This window comes from Pseudopipra pipra, chromosome W, assembly GCF_036250125.1.
Source record: "Pseudopipra pipra isolate bDixPip1 chromosome W, bDixPip1.hap1, whole genome shotgun sequence".
Classification (NCBI taxonomy): domain Eukaryota; kingdom Metazoa; phylum Chordata; class Aves; order Passeriformes; family Pipridae; genus Pseudopipra; species Pseudopipra pipra.
Genome location: NC_087580.1, coordinates 46,724,617 through 46,741,751, shown reverse-complemented (window position 1 = coordinate 46,741,751; position 17,135 = coordinate 46,724,617). Strand labels below are relative to the sequence as shown.

The window sequence follows — 17,135 nt, the reverse complement described above, 5'->3', positions numbered from 1 at the left end:
CAGTCCATTTACTATATCATGGAACTCAGTGCCACGTCCAATCTGCGTTTAAAAATCTCCAGGGATGGTGAATCCACCACCTCTCTGGGCAGCCCATTCCAATGCCTGATCACTCTCTCTGTAAAGAATTTTCTCCTGATATCCAACTTAAATTTCCCCTGGCGCAGATTAAGCCCGTGCCCCCTTGTCCTATTGCTGAGTGCCTGAGAGAAGAGACCAACCCCCACCTGGCTAGAACTTCCCTTCAGGTTGTTATAGACGGTGATGAGGTCACCTCTGAGCCTCCTCTTCTCCAGGCTAAACAACCCCAGCTCCCTCACCCTCTCCCCATAGGACTTATGCTCCAGTCCCTTCACCAACCTTGTTGCTCTTCTCTGGACCCGCTCCAGCACCTCAATATCCTTTCTGAACTGAGGGGCCCAGAACTGAACACAATACTCAAGGTGTGGCCTCACCAACGCAGAGTACAGGGGAAGGGATCACTTCCCTGCTCCTGCTGGCCACACTATTTTTGATACAGGACAAGATCCCATTGGCCTTCTTGGCCACCTGGGCACACTGTTGGCTCATGTTGAGCTTCCTGTCAATTAGTACCCCCAGGTCCCTTTCTGCCTGGATGCTCTCCAGCCACTCTGTGCCCAGCCTGTAGTGCTGCATGGGGTTGTTGTGGCCAAAGTGCAGGACCCGGCACTTGGCTTTATTGAACTTCATCCCATTGGAATCAGCCCATCTCTCCAGTCTATCCAGATCCCTCTGCAGAGCCCTCCTGCCTTCCAGCAGGTCGACACTCCCTCCCAATTTAGTGTCATCAGCAAATTTGCTGATCATACACTCAATCCCCTCATCTAAATCATCAATAAAGATGTTAAACAGGACTGGGCCCAACACAGACCCCTGGGGAACACCACTAGTGACCGGCCGCCAGCTGGATGCAGCTCCATTCACCAGCACTCTCTGGGCCCGACCCTCCAGCCAGCTCCTAATCCAGGAGAGGGTACACTTGTCCAAGCCATGGGCTACCAGCTTTTCCAGGAATATATTATGGGAGACAGTGTCAAAGGCCTTGCTGAAGTCTAGATAGACCACATCCACAGCCTTCCCCTCATCCACCAGGTGGGTCACCTGATCGTAAAAAGAGATCAGGTTGGTCAGACAGGACCTGCCCCTCCTAAACCCATGCTGGCTGGGTCTAATCCCTTGTCCATCCTGAAGGTGCTGTGTGATTGCACTCAGGATGATCTGCTCCATAACCCTGCCAGGCACCGAGGTCAGGCTGACAGGCCTGTAGTTGCCAGGGTCCTGCTTGCAGCCTTTTTTGTGGATTGGGGTGACATTCGCCAACCTCCAATCATTTGGGACCTTCCCAGAGAGCCAGGACTGTTGGAAGATGATGGAGAGCGGTTTGGCAAGCTCTTCTGCCAGCTCCCTCATCACCCTGGGATGGATTCCGTCTGGTCCCATAGACTTGTTAGGATCCAGCTGGCTCAGTAAGTCGCTAACTACATCCTCCTGGAATACAGGAGGGCTATTCAGGTCTCTGTCTCTGTCTATCTGCTCTAGAGGCCAGTTGTCCTGAGGGCCACCTGTCTTACTGCTAAAAACTGAGGCAAAGTAGGTGTTAAGTACCTCAGCCTTTTCCTCATCTTTGTTAACTATATTTCCCTCAAAGTCCAACAGAGAACTGAGGTTTTCCTTGCCTCTCCTTTTGCTATTAATGTATTTATAAAAGGACTTTTTGTTATCCCTAACTGAATTAGCCAAATTAACTTCAAATTCCACTTTTCTTTCCCTAATTTTTTTCCTGCATGACCTAGCTCTCTTCGTAAATTCTTCATAAGTAACCAGCCCTTTTTTCCACAGTCTGTAAACTTTCTTTTTATCCCTGATTTCTTTTAGAACCTCCCTATTTAACCAAGCCGGCCGTCTTCCCCTCCGGCTGGCCTTTCGGCACACTGGTATAGCCTGTTCCTGCGCGCTCAAAATTGCCTGCTTGAAGCATGTCCATCCCTCCTGGACCCCCTTGCCTTTAAGGGTTGTTTCCCAGGGTATGCCCTGAATTAGTTTTTTGAATAGGCCAAAATCTGCCCTCCAGAAGTCCAGAGTAGAGGTTTTAATGATGGCTCTCCTTACATCCCTGAGGATTGAAAATTCAATTATTTCGTGGTCACTATGCCCCAGGCGGCCTCCAACCACTACATCATCCACCAGCCCCTCTCTGTTTGTAAACAGTAGGTCTAGTGGGGCCTTACCCCTGGTAGGCTCATTTACCAGTTGATGAAGGAAATTATCCTCTATACACTCCAGGAACCTCCTTGACTGCCTCTTCTCTGCAGTATGAAGCTCCCAGCAGATATCCGGCAGGTTAAAGTCACCCACAAGCACAAGGGCTGGAGATTTTGAGACATCTGCCAGCTGCTTGTAGAATAATTCATCTCCTTCATCATCCTGGTTGGGCGGTCTGTAACAGACACCCACAAGGATGTCAGCCTTGTTGGCCTTCCCCCTGATTCTGGTCCACAGGCACTCAACCTTGTCACTGCTGACCTCAACTTCAACACAGTCAAGAGACTCTCTAACATATAAAGCCACCCCTCCATCTCTTCTTCCCTGCCTGTCCTTTCTGAAGAGCTTGTAGCCCCCCATAGCAGCACTCCAGTCGTGTGCGTCATCTCACCACGTTTCTGTGACAGCAACTATGTCATAGTTTTGCTGCTGCACTATGGTTCCTCTTGTTTGTTTCCCATACTGCGTGCATTGGTGTACATGCACTTCAGCTGGGCCATTGATTTTATTCTCAACTCAGGCTCTACACCCTTAGGCTTTTTTCTGGAGAGCCCAGTTGCTGCCCCTTCCCCCTTCAAACCTAGTTTAAAGCCCTCCTAACTAACCCTGCCAACTTACGGGCTACAGTTCTTTTGCCCTTCCCATATAGATGAAGCCCATCTGCTTTGATGAGACTAGGCAACATGGAGTTTGCCCCATGATCAAAAAACCCAAAATTTTGACGATAGCACCATCCTCTAAGCCACCTATTGGTAAGCTGTGCTTTCCTAAACCTCTCCTCATTTATCTCCTCATTCATCCCAGCTAGCACAGGAACTGAGCCAATTACTACCTGTACTCCTGTCCCATGAAGTGATCGGGTCAGAGCCTTAAAATCTTTTTTAATTACCCTGGTACTCCTATTATTGATGTCATCACTTCCAACCTGGACAACCAACAGCGGGTAATAGTCTGAGGGTTGAATAAGCTTAGGAAGTGTTTTTGTAATATCCCTCACCCTGGCCCCAGGAAGACAGCAAACTTCCCTGTGGGATGGGTCTGGCCGACATGTAGGGCCCTCAGTTCCCCTCAAAATGGAGTCACCAACTACAATAACCCTTCTCTTTTTCCTTTTACCTGTAGTTGTAAAAGATCCAGTAGACCGGGTGTAACCAGAAGACCTTGTAGACAGATCTTCCTCCTGACTGTCCTCCATCAGACTTTCTGAAACCAGGACCATATACCTGTTTTTTAAGGGCACCCTGGCAGGTGAAAGGGGTCGAGAGGGGGTGTTTTTGCCTCTACGAGCAGGCACCTGTTTCCATTCCTCCCCATCCATATTGTCCCTTCTGTCTGCCTGATGGCAGGGGGGGCTGGGCTTCACCGCCTCCTGCTGGGCATCCTTAGGAATCAAAAGGGTGTGACTCCACCAGTCAATTTCCCTTTCACTCTCCCTTATACTCCTTAGCCTTTCCACCTCTTCCTTTAGCTCTGCCACCAGACATAGCAAATCATCCACCTGCTCACATCGTATGCAGGTGTTTCTCACGCTGTCCTCTGGTAGCAGTTGTAGGTTCAAACAGTCTATGCAGCCAGAGGCCTGAGTGGCTGCATCCTTTTTAGAGGGTTTTGTCTGTATTGACACCCCTCTACTGGAAATAGGAGCAACAGCTTTCATTTGTTTGGGAGGCATGACTGCCTTGAGCTGTAAGAAAAAAGCCGCAGAAATACCTTAGGCTTCTGCCCTGCCTGTTTGCCCTGCCTGTGGGAACCGCCGTGAAAACGGCCGTGCCACGCCCTCACTGACGTGCCACGCCCCAGTTTGCCCGATCCTGTGTGGGGTGCGTGAGCAAAAGTCGCTCACGCTCTCTTGGAGGCTCTTATTATGCCTCCCTATCACCTGCTAATGAGCCTGACCCCTCCCGCTCACCTTAATGGGTTCCGAGGAGGAGCCAAGCCTGGGCAGCGAATGGCCTAGTAGCTCTCTTGGAGGCTCTTATTATGCCTCCCTATCACCTGCTAATGACCCTGACCCCTCCCACTCACCTTAATCGGTTCCGAGGAGGAGCCAAGCCTGGGCAGTAAATGGCCTAGTAGCTCTCTTGGAGGCTCTTATTATGCCTCCCTATCACCTGCTAATGAGCCTGACCCCTCCCGCTCACCTTAATCGGTTCCCAAGAGGAGCCAAGCCTGGGCAGCGAATGGCCTAGTAGCTCTCTTGGAGGCTCTTATTATGCCTCCCTATCACCTGCTAATGAGCCTGACCCCTCCCGCTCACCTTAATCGGTTCCCAGGAGGAGCCAAGCCTGGGCAGCAAATGGCCTAGTAGCTCTCTTGGAGGCTCTTATTATGCCTCCCTATCACCTGCTAATGAGCCTGACCCCTCCCACTCACCTTAATCGGTTCCGAGGAGGAGCCAAGCCTGGGCAGTAAATGGCCTAGTAGCTCTCTTGGAGGCTCTTATTATGCCTCCCTATCACCTGCTAATGAGCCTGACCCCTCCCGCTCACCTTAATGGGTTCCCAGGAGGAGCCAAGCCTGGGCAGCGAATGGCCTAGTAGCTCTCTTGGAGGCTCTTATTATGCCTCCCTATCACCTGCTAATGAGGCTGACCCCTCCCGCTCACCTTAATCGGTTCCCAGGAGGAGCCAAGCCTGGGCAGCGAATGGCCTAGTAGCTCTCTTGGAGGCTCTTATTATGCCTCCCTATCACCTGCTAATGAGCCTGACCCCTCCCACTCACCTTAATGGGTTCCCAGGAGGAGCCAAGCCTGGGCAGCGAATGGCCTAGCAGCTCTCTTGGAGGCTCTTATTATGCCTCCCTATCACCTGCTAATGAGCCTGACCCCTCCCGCTCACCTTAATGGGTTCCCAGGAGGAGCCAAGCCTGGGCAGCGAATGGCCTAGTAGCTCTCTTGGAGGCTCTTATTATGCCTCCCTAGCACCTGCTAATGAGCCTGACCCCTCCCGCTCACCTTAATGGGTTCCCAGGAGGAGCCAAGCCTGGGCAGCGAATGGCCTAGTAGCTCTCTTGGAGGCTCTTATTATGCCTCCCTATCACCTGCTAATGAGCCTGACCCCTCCCGCTCATCTTAATCGGTTCCGAGGAGGAGCCAAGCCTGGGCAGCGAATGGCCTAGCAGCTCTCTTGGAGGCTCTTATTATGCCTCCCTATCACCTGCAAATGAGCCTGACCCCTCCCACTCACCTTAATCGGTTCCGAGGAGGAGCCAAACCTGGGCAGCGAATGGTCTAGTAGCTCTCTTGGAGGCTCTTATTATGCCTCCCTATCACCTGCTAATGAGCCTGACCCCTCCCGCTCACCTTAATGGGTTCCCAGGAGGAGCCAAGCCTGGGCAGCGAATGGCCTAGTAGCTCTCTTGGAGGCTCTTATTATGCCTCCCTATCACCTGCTAATGAGCCTGACCCCTCCCGCTCACCTTAATCGGTTCCCAGGAGGAGCCAAGCCTGGGCAGCGAATGGCCTAGTAGCTCTCTTGGAGGCTCTTATTATGCCTCCCTATCACCTGCTAATGAGCCTGACCCCTCCCGCTCACCTTAATGGGTTCCCAGGAGGAGCCAAGCCTGGGCAGCGAATGGCCTAGTAGCTCTCTTGGAGGCTCTTATTATGCCTCCCTATCACCTGCTAATGAGCCTGACCCCTCCCGCTCACCTTAATGGGTTCCCAGGAGGAGCCAAGCCTGGGCAGCGAATGGCCTAGTAGCTCTCTTGGAGGCTCTTATTATGCCTCCCTATCACCTGCTAATGAGACTGACCCCTCCCCCTCACCTTAATGGGTTCCCAGGAGGAGCCAAGCCTGCCAGCGAATGGCCTAGTAGCTCTCTTGGAGGCTCTTATTATGCCTCCCTATCACCTGCTAATGAGCCTGACCCCTCCCGTTCACCTTAATGTGTTCCCAGGAGGAGCCAAGCCTGGGCAGCGAATGGCCTAGTAGCTCTCTTGGAGGCTCTTATTATGCCTCCCTATCACCTGCTAATGAGCCTGACCCCTCCCGCTCACCTTAATGGGTTCCCAGGAGGAGCCAAGCCTGGGCAGCGAATGGCCTAGTAGCTCTCTTGGAGGCTCTTATTATGCCTCCCTATCACCTGCTAATGAGCCTGACCCCTCCCGCTCACCTTAATGGGTTCCCAGGAGGAGCCAAGCCTGGGCAGCGAATGGCCTAGTAGCTCTCTTGGAGGCTCTTATTATGCCTCCCTATCACCTGCTAATGAGCCTGACCCCTCCCGCTCACCTTAATGGGTTCCCAGGAGGAGCCAAGCCTGGGCAGCGAATGGCCTAGTAGCTCTCTTGGAGGCTCTTATTATGCCTCCCTATCACCTGCTAATGAGCCTGAACCCTCCCGCTCACCTTAATGGGTTCCCAGGAGGAGCCAAGCCTGGGCAGCGAATGGCCTAGCAGCTCTCTTGGAGGCTCTTATTATGCCTCCCTATCACCTGCTAATGAGCCTGACCCCTCCCACTCACCTTAATCGGTTCCCAGGAGGAGCCAAGCCTGGGCAGCGAATGGCCTAGTAGCTCTCTTGGAGGCTCTTATTATGCCTCCCTATCACCTGCTAATGAGCCTGACCCCTCCCGCTCACCTTAATGGGTTCCCAGGAGGAGCCAAGCCTGGGCAGCGAATGGCCTAGTAGCTCTCTTGGAGGCTCTTATTATGCCTCCCTATCACCTGCTAATGAGCCTGACCCCTCCTGCTCACCTTAATGGGTTCCAAGGAGGAGCCAAGCCTGGGCAGCGAATGGCCTAGTAGCTCTCTTGGAGGCTCTTATTATGCCTCCCTATCACCTGCTAATGAGCCTGACCCCTCCCGCTCACCTTAATGGGTTCCCAGGAGGAGCCAAGCCTGGGCAGCGAATGGCCTAGTAGCTCTCTTGGAGGCTCTTATTATGCCTCCCTATCACCTGCTAATGAGCCTGACCCCTCCCGCTCACCTTAATCGGTTCCCAGGAGGAGCCAAGCCTGGGCAGCGAATGGCCTAGTAGCTCTCTTGGAGGCTCTTATTATGCCTCCCTATCACCTGCTAATGAGCCTGACCCCTCCCGCTCACCTTAATGGGTTCCCAGGAGGAGCCAAGCCTGGGCAGCGAATGGCCTAGTAGCTCTCTTGGAGGCTCTTATTATGCCTCCCTATCACCTGCTAATGAGCCTGACCCCTCCCGCTCACCTTAATGGGTTCCCAGGAGGAGCCAAGCCTGGGCAGCGAATGGCCTAGTAGCTCTCTTGGAGGCTCTTATTATGCCTCCCTATCACCTGCTAATGAGCCTGACCCCTCCCGCTCACCTTAATGGGTTCCCAGGAGGAGCCAAGCCTGGGCAGCGAATGGCCTAGTAGCTCTCTTGGAGGCTCTTATTATGCCTCCCTATCACCTGCTAATGAGCCTGACCCCTCCCGCTCACCTTAATGGGTTCCCAGGAGGAGCCAAGCCTGGGCAGCGAATGGCCTAGTAGCTCTCTTGGAGGCTCTTATTATGCCTCCCTATCACCTGCTAATGAGCCTGACCCCTCCCGCTCACCTTAATGGGTTCCCAGGAGGAGCCAAGCCTGGGCAGCGAATGGCCTAGTAGCTCTCTTGGAGGCTCTTATTATGCCTCCCTATCACCTGCTAATGAGCCTGACCCCTCCCGCTCACCTTAATGGGTTCCCAGGAGGAGCCAAGCCTGGGCAGCGAATGGCCTAGTAGCTCTCTTGGAGGCTCTTATTATGCCTCCCTATCACCTGCTAATGAGCCTGACCCCTCCCGCTCACCTTAATGGGTTCCCAGGAGGAGCCAAGCCTGGGCAGCGAATGGCCTAGTAGCTCTCTTGGAGGCTCTTATTATGCCTCCCTATCACCTGCTAATGAGCCTGACCCCTCCCACTCACCTTAATGGGTTCCGAGGAGGAGCCAAGCCTGGGCAGCGAATGGCCTAGTAGCTCTCTTGGAGGCTCTTATTATGCCTCCCTATCACCTGCTAATGAGCCTGACCCCTCCCACTCACCTTAATGGGTTCCGAGGAGGAGCCAAGCCTGGGCAGCGAATGGCCTAGTAGCTCTCTTGGAGGCTCTTATTATGCCTCGCTATCACCTGCTAATGAGCCTGACCCCTCCCGCTCACCTTAATCGGTTCCCAGGAGGAGCCAAGCCTGGGCAGCGAATGGCCTAGTAGCTCTCTTGGAGGCTCTTATTATGCCTCCCTATCACCTGCTAATGAGCCTGACCCCTCCCGCTCACCTTAATGGGTTCCCAGGAGGAGCCAAGCCTGGGCAGCGAATGGCCTAGTAGCTCTCTTGGAGGCTCTTATTATGCCTCCCTATCACCTGCTAATGAGCCTGACCCCTCCCGCTCACCTTAATGGGTTCCCAGGAGGAGCCAAGCCTGGGCAGCGAATGGCCTAGTAGCTCTCTTGGAGGCTCTTATTATGCCTCCCTATCACTTGCTAATGAGCCTGACCCCTCCCGCTCACCTTAATGGGTTCCCAGGAGGAGCCAAGCCTGGGCAGCGAATGGCCTAGTAGCTCTCTTGGAGGCTCTTATTATGCCTCCCTATCACCTGCTAATGAGCCTGACCCCTCCCGCTCACCTTAATGGGTTCCCAGGAGGAGCCAAGCCTGGGCAGCGAATGGCCTAGTAGCTCTCTTGGAGGCTCTTATTATGCCTCCCTATCACCTGCTAATGAGCCTGACCCCTCCCGCTCACCTTAATGGGTTCCCAGGAGGAGCCAAGCCTGGGCAGCGAATGGCCTAGTAGCTCTCTTGGAGGCTCTTATTATGCCTCCCTATCACCTGCTAATGAGCCTGACCCCTCCCGCTCACCTTAATCGGTTCCCAGGAGGAGCCAAGCCTGGGCAGCGAATGGCCTAGTAGCTCTCTTGGAGGCTCTTATTATGCCTCCCTATCACCTGCTAATGAGCCTGACCCCTCCCGCTCACCTTAATGGGTTCCCAGGAGGAGCCAAGCCTGGGCAGCGAATGGCCTAGTAGCTCTCTTGGAGGCTCTTATTATGCCTCCCTATCACCTGCTAATGAGCCTGACCCCTCCCGCTCACCTTAATGGGTTCCCAGGAGGAGCCAAGCCTGGGCAGCGAATGGCCTAGTAGCTCTCTTGGAGGCTCTTATTATGCCTCCCTATCACCTGCTAATGAGCCTGACCCCTCCCACTCACCTTAATGGGTTCTGAGGAGGAGCCAAGCCTGGGCAGCGAATGGCCTAGTAGCTCTCTTGGAGGCTCTTATTATGCCTCCCTATCACCTGCTAATGAGCCTTACCCCTCCCGCTCACCTTAATGGGTTCCCAGGAGGAGCCAAGCCTGGGCAGCGAATGGCCTAGTAGCTCTCTTGGAGGCTCTTATTATGCCTCCCTATCACCTGCTAATGAGCCTGACCCCTCCCGCTCACCTTAATGGGTTCCCAGGAGGAGCCAAGCCTGGGCAGCAAATGGCCTAGTAGCTCTCTTGGAGGCTCTTATTATGCCTCCCTATCACCTGCTAATGAGCCTGACCCCTCCCACTCACCTTAATCGGTTCCGAGGAGGAGCCAAGCCTGGGCAGGAAATGGCCATATGATGTTGCGCTCAGCAATAAAAGCTATGGGAAAGGAAGAGGATGCAGGGACATTTGTGGTTATGGCATTTGTCTTCCCAAGCAGCCCTTACATGTGCTGAGGCCCTACTTCCCAGAAAGTAGCTGGACATCTGCCTAACAATGAGAAATAGAGAATTAATTCCTATTTTTGCTTTGCTTGCACACATAGCTTTTGCTTTTCTTATCAAACTGTCATTATCTGGATCCACAAGTATTTTCACGTTCAATTTTTCTCCCTATCCCCAAGGAGAGGGGAGAAATGGAAAGGAAGGGTGTGGTCAGGGTCAACCTACCACACATGCTGAAGTTCTTTCTTGCTCAGGGATCATATCCCTCCTTAATATTGTGCTATTATAACTGTTTTTAAGGCTACACAGTAAACCAACCCCTTAGTTTGGGGGGTTGTTTTTATAAGAGGCCTATAGCATAGCCCCTCAAATAGTTCTATCAGTTGCACTGAAAAAGCACCAAAACAGCAGCCCTGGGGTAGGAAAATGTTCATGCAAGATACCTTGGAAGTTCTGACTCAGATTAAAATTAGCTAAATGTACACTCACGGTTGTATCTGCCTATACTTCTCTAAATTCTTACTCTGTTTGACCAACAGATAAAGTGATTGTGAAACAGCTGTAGAAAAGACAGAGACTACAGCTAAGCTAAAACTACTGTGGAAAAACTAAAGTCAATGCCTGCTTTCCTTAGGAGACTAAGTTATAATTTGCAGTTCCCTCACAGGTCTCCTGACCCACCCTGACTATGACGAGTAGGAACCTCTGAAGAAGTTCTGGACAGATGGGGACAGAAGCCTCTAAAGCAATCTAATTTCTGCCTGTGGTTCTGCACCAGAGGCACAAAAGCTAAGGCCAAGAAAAAATGGTGATATGAGTCAGCCCAAAATAAGACTTAAAATTATTCTCCTTATTAAAACACAGCAGCCAAACGATGCAGCAGACACTTATCACAAACACAACAGCACATCCCACAAAGCATGATATCCCTATCAGTGGGCTGATCTGCTGGTACAATAATTATGTGACCAGTCACAAGCAGATTTTTAAACCAACTTCTATTTCACAGCTGATATTACCTAAGATTACATACCACTACCAATGATCACAACTCATTTGAGAAATAGTAACTTGTTACACTGTGGGAAACCAAACAGATGTTCAAGCCAGAAAGCCAGAAGTATCTGCCCAGCAAGAGGCCTCAGTGATAACGATGGAATCCATCAGACGGCCTTGGACACTCTGCGAGAGGAATGTGGGCAACTTTCAGAAAGGAAGAAGATGGAAGACAGAAACAGACTTCCTGTACTCTGCTCTAGTTGGGTCATGATGACTCAACAAAAGCTGTGTCAGCATGGGTTTACTATTTTGCAGCCAATCCTGATGTATTTATACATGAAGACACCAATAGTAAGTTGACATGTGTGTTGTGTGAAAAGTATAAATGTCTGCAACCTGTTGCAATAAAAATCTTCCAGCCTTCTTGCTATGCTGTCCCTGCTTTGGAAGAAAATTCTATGTCGCTTTGGCCGTCTCAACATAACAGCGACATTTGGTGCCGCCTACGTGATTGCTGTGGCCGAAGAAGATTTATCTCCGAGAGAGAGTTCGAAGAAGATTTTTCTCTGAGAGAGAAAGAATTTTTGCAGTGACTTCTCTCCTAGAGAGAGAAAGAGCAGTGATTCCTCTCCTAGAGAGAGGGGGGACTCGAGGGTCAATGCCGGGAGACAGCAGCCTGGTGAAGCTTTGAGAGTGGTGGGATTCCGCTAAAAGATCCAGATCTGAAAACTTTATCGACCCCTTGTTAGGTAAGCTACTGGGGGGGGTGCCGCCGGGAACAAAAACTTTTAACAATGGGACAACATAGAACTAAAGACAAAAATGTGGTTTTATCTACATGGAAAACCCTCCTTAGGAGTGTCAAGGTTAATGATTTTGAGTTATGACGTGTGCCGTTATAGTCCTAAAAACAAGACTTTGAAACTACTACGTTGTTGCATTTCGTGTGTCTGCCTGACACTTGCTCTGTGAGACTTTGAAAAATTTAGAAGCGTGCAGGAGGCAACAGTCTATGCAATAATTCATATAAGAACTGAACTCTAAAACGCAACTACCCAGAAAGATAAGCAGGCTGCCGGTGTACTGAAAACGTAAACCTCCAAGCCTAATAATTCACTCCTGAAAGCAAGAAAAAGTTTTTCCACCAGATAACTCTGCCAAGAAAATAACTAAGGAAAGAAATTAAAATCAAGATGTATAGGTGAATAGAGAGGGACAGAAAACTAGAGAGCGAGGGCCAGGCGAAGAACAAAAGAGCAAAACCCGTCCTTGCATGAGCCATCGGCACCCACCTTCTTTTCTTGTTTCTTTGCAGCCTGAATTACCTGTTCTTTGTTCATGTACTAATTAACTGTTTCAGTCTCACAATGTGTGTAGGGCAAAACGCATAAGATATGCAACAGATAAAGTTTAATGTAATGAAAGCCTGAAGAAAACAATCCCTGCATACCAGCGGGGGCAAGAGAAGGGGGGGCAGACTAAAAAAAGCTCCCTTCTCATATTTCTGTTATTTCTCGTGTTTGCTCTAGTGTTTGTCAAATGTGTTTTTGTGAGCTCACAATGTTACCAATGTCACTGTGTGTGTCTGTGTGGAAAAACGAGCAAAGTTTTTGCTAGGAGAAAAAAGAAAAAGAAAAAGTAAAACACCCTCCCTTGCAAAATTCAGCTTTACCAGGGAGAGAAATAAAATGTATTTTACACAGTAGAGACAGTCTTACTTAGCAACTAAACAGGAGCCCAAACCTCCCCCCAGCCGAATCCACGAAAAAGTTTAAAATACCAATTTCTCAGGGAGCTAGAGAAGGAGTAAAACTCTCCTGCTTTATAGAAACTGTCACTTTGCAATCTTCTGATTAGAGAAAGAAATTATCTTACAAAGTCATAAAATGGTCTTACTAACTGTTTTTTGAAGTTGTTTGTCTAAATAACCAAAATTGTTTTAAGATACATGCATAAATGTAATAGAGAAATAGAATTTTTAAAGTGACTACTGACAGCTGCCTGTGATAAGAAAATTCCAAAGTGTGTGGGGGGAGCGATTCTCCAACGGAGCAAAGTGAAGACAGTGCCAAGCACAGCTGTGCCTATCTCCTCTCTCCTTCCCCCCCTCCACGCAGAAAGAATTTTGCAAACACTCTTTCATTGCTTCTGTATTTTACAGACAAGTTTTTAGAGATTACTAGAGAAGCTTTAAGGTAGACTAATTTAGTAAAATGCCTAGTTCCAAGATATCTTATTTGACGAAGGCAATTTTTGCCAGAGAAAAAAGAAAAAAAATAAGCTGTTTTAACCTGAAGTTTCCACCTTTGTGGGGAGAGAAATAAGATCTAGAGAAATAAGATCTAAAGAAATAACACAAAGAATTGCCTAACAGACAGCCTTTTAAATCTAAACTGTTGCTTAGTAAGTGAATAGAGAAAATCAAAACCTTTTTTACCTTTTATAGCAATGAGCAAGAAATGAAACTATGTAATCTTCTTTGATAATCTTAATTTTTCTATTCTCTTCTCCGTAAAGCATATGCCAGAAAGACTGAGAGGTAGAAATTGTTCCTTAGTCAATTTTTTTAATGCAAATTATTACTGAACACCAAAAAACATTCTAAAAAACTCGAATGATTTCAAAACTGTGAAGTTTTCTAAGAGAAACAAAAAAGTACAAATACTCTTTCACCCAAAAGTATTTTACTAAAAAAGATAACAGCACCAATAACAAACTCAAAAATAGAACACAACTGATTAAATACAGCCTTGCATTGATTTGTTTAAGTTTATTATATTTAAGAATTCAAAAAACAAATTCTACCTTACTCAGATTCTATAAAATACAGATATGCATATTTTTAAAGGTATCTAAAATTATCTTGAATTGCATCTGTTCTAGTCTCTGTGCTACGCAACGGAAGTGTGTCCCTGTTACTGAGTAGCAACCTTAGACCAAAGCTGCTGCTTTCCCAAGAAGCATCCCTAATCCCCTGACATGCTCTTATAAGCAAGTTCCTGGTTTAAAGCAACCTGAAGACTAGATAACACTGCTTATATCTGAAGAGAGGTGATTATTTTTCAGTTTCATTCTTTTGCATCCAGAGAGACAGAATTCTGCCCTATAAATTACTGTGAATCTTTACACTAAAAATGACAAATACGTTGCCTGTGTTTGACGATTTAATTAACCTTCATGACAACCAAAGCGTGCCTCCTCCAGAACTAAACATCAGCAACTCATGTCCAGCTAATCTTCCTAATGTAAAAAGGGAACTCACAGACTCAGAAACAAGAACGTTGATTAAAAAGAGACAAAAGAAAGACAACCACAACTTGAATGAACGAAGAAGATTTAATATTAATAATCATTTAAAAGAACTATGCACTTTGATACCCAATGACTCAAATATATGCTGGGATAAGACAACGATCCTAAAAGCCTCAGTGGATTACATCCATAAACTGCAAAGAGACCTGCAGTGCACAAAAGAGCTAGAAAACAACCTGAAGAAACTAGAACATGCCAACAACCACCTGCTACTCAGAATACAGAAATTTGAGATGCAAGCTCAAGTGTATGGACTATCCCTTGTTCCATCTACAAACCTTTACTCCTCTGATATGATCAACACAGTCATCAAACAAGAGCCTGTGCTGGACAACTACACCCAAAACATGAAGCCACACCACGCAAACCTGTCCTGCACCACCACCACCCTCGACCTCACTGACAGCACCATCATCTTCAGTGACAACCTCAGGAATGTAACTGAACCAACTGGCACTTACAGTGTTCCTATGAAAATGAGATCCAGACTAGAAGATATCCTAATGAACGATCAATATTAGAAATACTGTTCAAATCCCAAGCTGTGTGTGACTTGATAATAGAAAAATAAAAGAGATAAAAATATATTTTATCCAATCATACAAATGGACTCTTATCCATGGAGCCGACACAAAATGAAAATAGCCCTAACCAAAGGGAAATAGAAGACTCCTTAAACATTTTTAGTTCAATATTACTAGATCACCCTTACTGTAAAAATCCTCTCGAAAAGCCTTCACCAGAAAGCATAGGACTGAAATTAGGAACTCACAAGGGAGACAAAAAAGACAGTCAAAAAACTTCTCGGGTAACTGATGAACAATTGGCAACGTGGCTTTGTGAATTTCTAGATGAATTTATAAAGAAATATGGCAGTTTAATACCACTCTGTGAAAAAGATGTCCTGAAGAGATTAAAAGAAGTCTTTAATGAAGATTTCTCCCATAGAAAACCTTTTATCACCAGAGAAACCATGAAATATCAAGAAAAACATCCAAAACCCTCCACTTACAATTTCCAAGTCTCCTATAATAAACACATACTGGATATGGATGATTTAATTACACTGGAAGGCCAAAACTGGCTGAATGACCAAATAATTAACATGTATGGTGAACTCATAATGGATGCAATCCCTGAAAAGGTTCATTTCTTTAATAGTTTTTTTCATAGACAGCTCGTAACCAAAGGATATAATGGGGTAAAATGATGGACTAAAAAGGTAGACTTATTCAAAAAGACTCTCTTCTTAATTCCTATTCAAAAAGACACTCTTATTAATTCCTATTCACCTGGAAGTCCACTGGTCCCTCATTGCTGTGAATGTCCCCAGTCGAATTATCCATTTTATGATTCCCAAGGCATTCATTTTCAGTTTTATGTGGAGAACATTCAACAGTATTTGCTGACTGAAGCAAAGGAGAAGAATCACCCCGAGTTCCTTCAAGGTTGGCAGACTGCTGTGACAAAGTGCATTCCACAACAGAAAAATGACAGTGACTGTGGAGTTTTTGTGCTCCAGTACTGCAAGTGCCTCGCCTTAGACCAGTCTTTTCAGTTCTCCCAAGAAGATATGCCCTGAGTGAGAAAAAGAATTTACAGGGAGCTGTGCGAACACCAGCTAATAGACTAATAAAATGCAGCCAACCTAATTTATCTAGTATTTCTGACAAATTGCAGCTAGTGTTTGTGTACTTGAATTTCTGAAAACTTCCAAGAATTTTGAGCAATTCTCAGCTGAGTGGTGTGACCACTGTTGTTACCTCAATTTTTTTATAAATTCTTTAACTGGCAGAACGCTACAGAGCTGCCATAGAATATTCCTACTGTCAGTTTAATTCTCTTATGTTCTCTACGTGCCTATAGACAAAGCGTACAACTAAAGCCATAAAACTGTAAATTTAGTGCACCTTTGTCCTAGTTAGAACAGCTGGGCCCAGTTCATCACTGGATGGGTGTAACCCAAAACTGTGTATTCTATAGCCTTCCATGCCGTTTCCCAGAAACTGTTGTCAATAGACTATTAACACCCTTCTGCCCAGAGCAGCTTGACTCATCAGGCTACAAACTTGGTGTTAAGAGGCCTGCGAGACAGAAGGGTGTTTTTGTCCTCATGCCCATTGAGGAACCCCCCCGCCCTGAGGGAAGTACTGAGCATTCCTGCCTGAACTGGAGAATATATAATCTTGGAGTCTTGGGACTTTTTTAACCACTCGTGGGATCCAGAGGAAGACTGCAGATCACCACTCTCAACCAAACTGCAGACCACCGCTCTCGACCAGACTGCAGACCACCACTCTCAACCAGACTGCAACAGCATTCTCACCAACAGGTTTTGCCCCTGTCCCTTTACTTTGGACTCAAGGGGCCCAAAGAACACCACTCTGTTCATGCCCCAGGGTGCTGGGTTATACATTTGGGTTTTGTGGGTTAAAACCAATGTTTTGTCTGTATAATCATACTTATTGTATTATTTTATTAAATTGTTATTCTGACTTATAATCTCTCTTTTGGGTTGAGTTCATTTTCCCCTGCTGGTTTAACTTTAAACCAGCACAACCTTAGAGATATAACTAGAAATGACTAATACAGGTGAATTTATCTGGAAACATAAAGATGCATGCTGTGTTTTCTGATGCAATAATACTTTGAATGATAACTGATAATAGTCATAGCAATAGAATTTAAGTTATGAAACAACTTAAGTGCATTTCAGTTAGAAATTAAAAGTGTAACGGGCATTACTTTCTTATGTTCTCTTAACTCAAATATGTAAAAGTTTCTACCTCTCATAGAACAAGTTATTATCAGAAAAGCATTTTACACATCAAAGGAACATTCTTAAATACAAAAAACAGGGGGAAAGAGACTATGTATGTGCATGAACAAAGGTTAACTCAGAATAGATCTAATTTAAGTTTGTTAAAC

The 17,135-nt window shown here is 47.3% G+C and overlaps 2 protein-coding genes and 1 pseudogene across 2 annotated transcripts in view; 2 read left to right on the top strand and 1 right to left on the bottom strand.

Moving 5' to 3' along the window:
• LOC135405120 (geranylgeranyl transferase type-1 subunit beta-like) overlaps positions 1 to 17,135 on the bottom strand; it is a 137,387-nt gene that overhangs the window by 110,135 nt on the left and 10,117 nt on the right. The gene's annotated exons all lie outside the window — the stretch shown is intronic.
• LOC135404741 (microphthalmia-associated transcription factor-like) lies at positions 13,847 to 14,728 on the top strand. Its single transcript, XM_064639483.1, has one exon. The coding sequence runs from the start codon at positions 14,030 to 14,032 to the stop codon at positions 14,726 to 14,728; it is 699 nt and encodes a 232-aa protein (XP_064495553.1). The 5' UTR covers positions 13,847 to 14,029.
• On the top strand, positions 14,783 to 16,232 carry LOC135405112 (sentrin-specific protease 5-like; annotated as a pseudogene).

Coding starts and splice junctions, on each gene's coding strand:
- LOC135404741 (XM_064639483.1), top strand. CDS start 14,030: ATGACAAATACGTTGCCTGTGTTTGACGATTTAATTAACCTTCATGAC.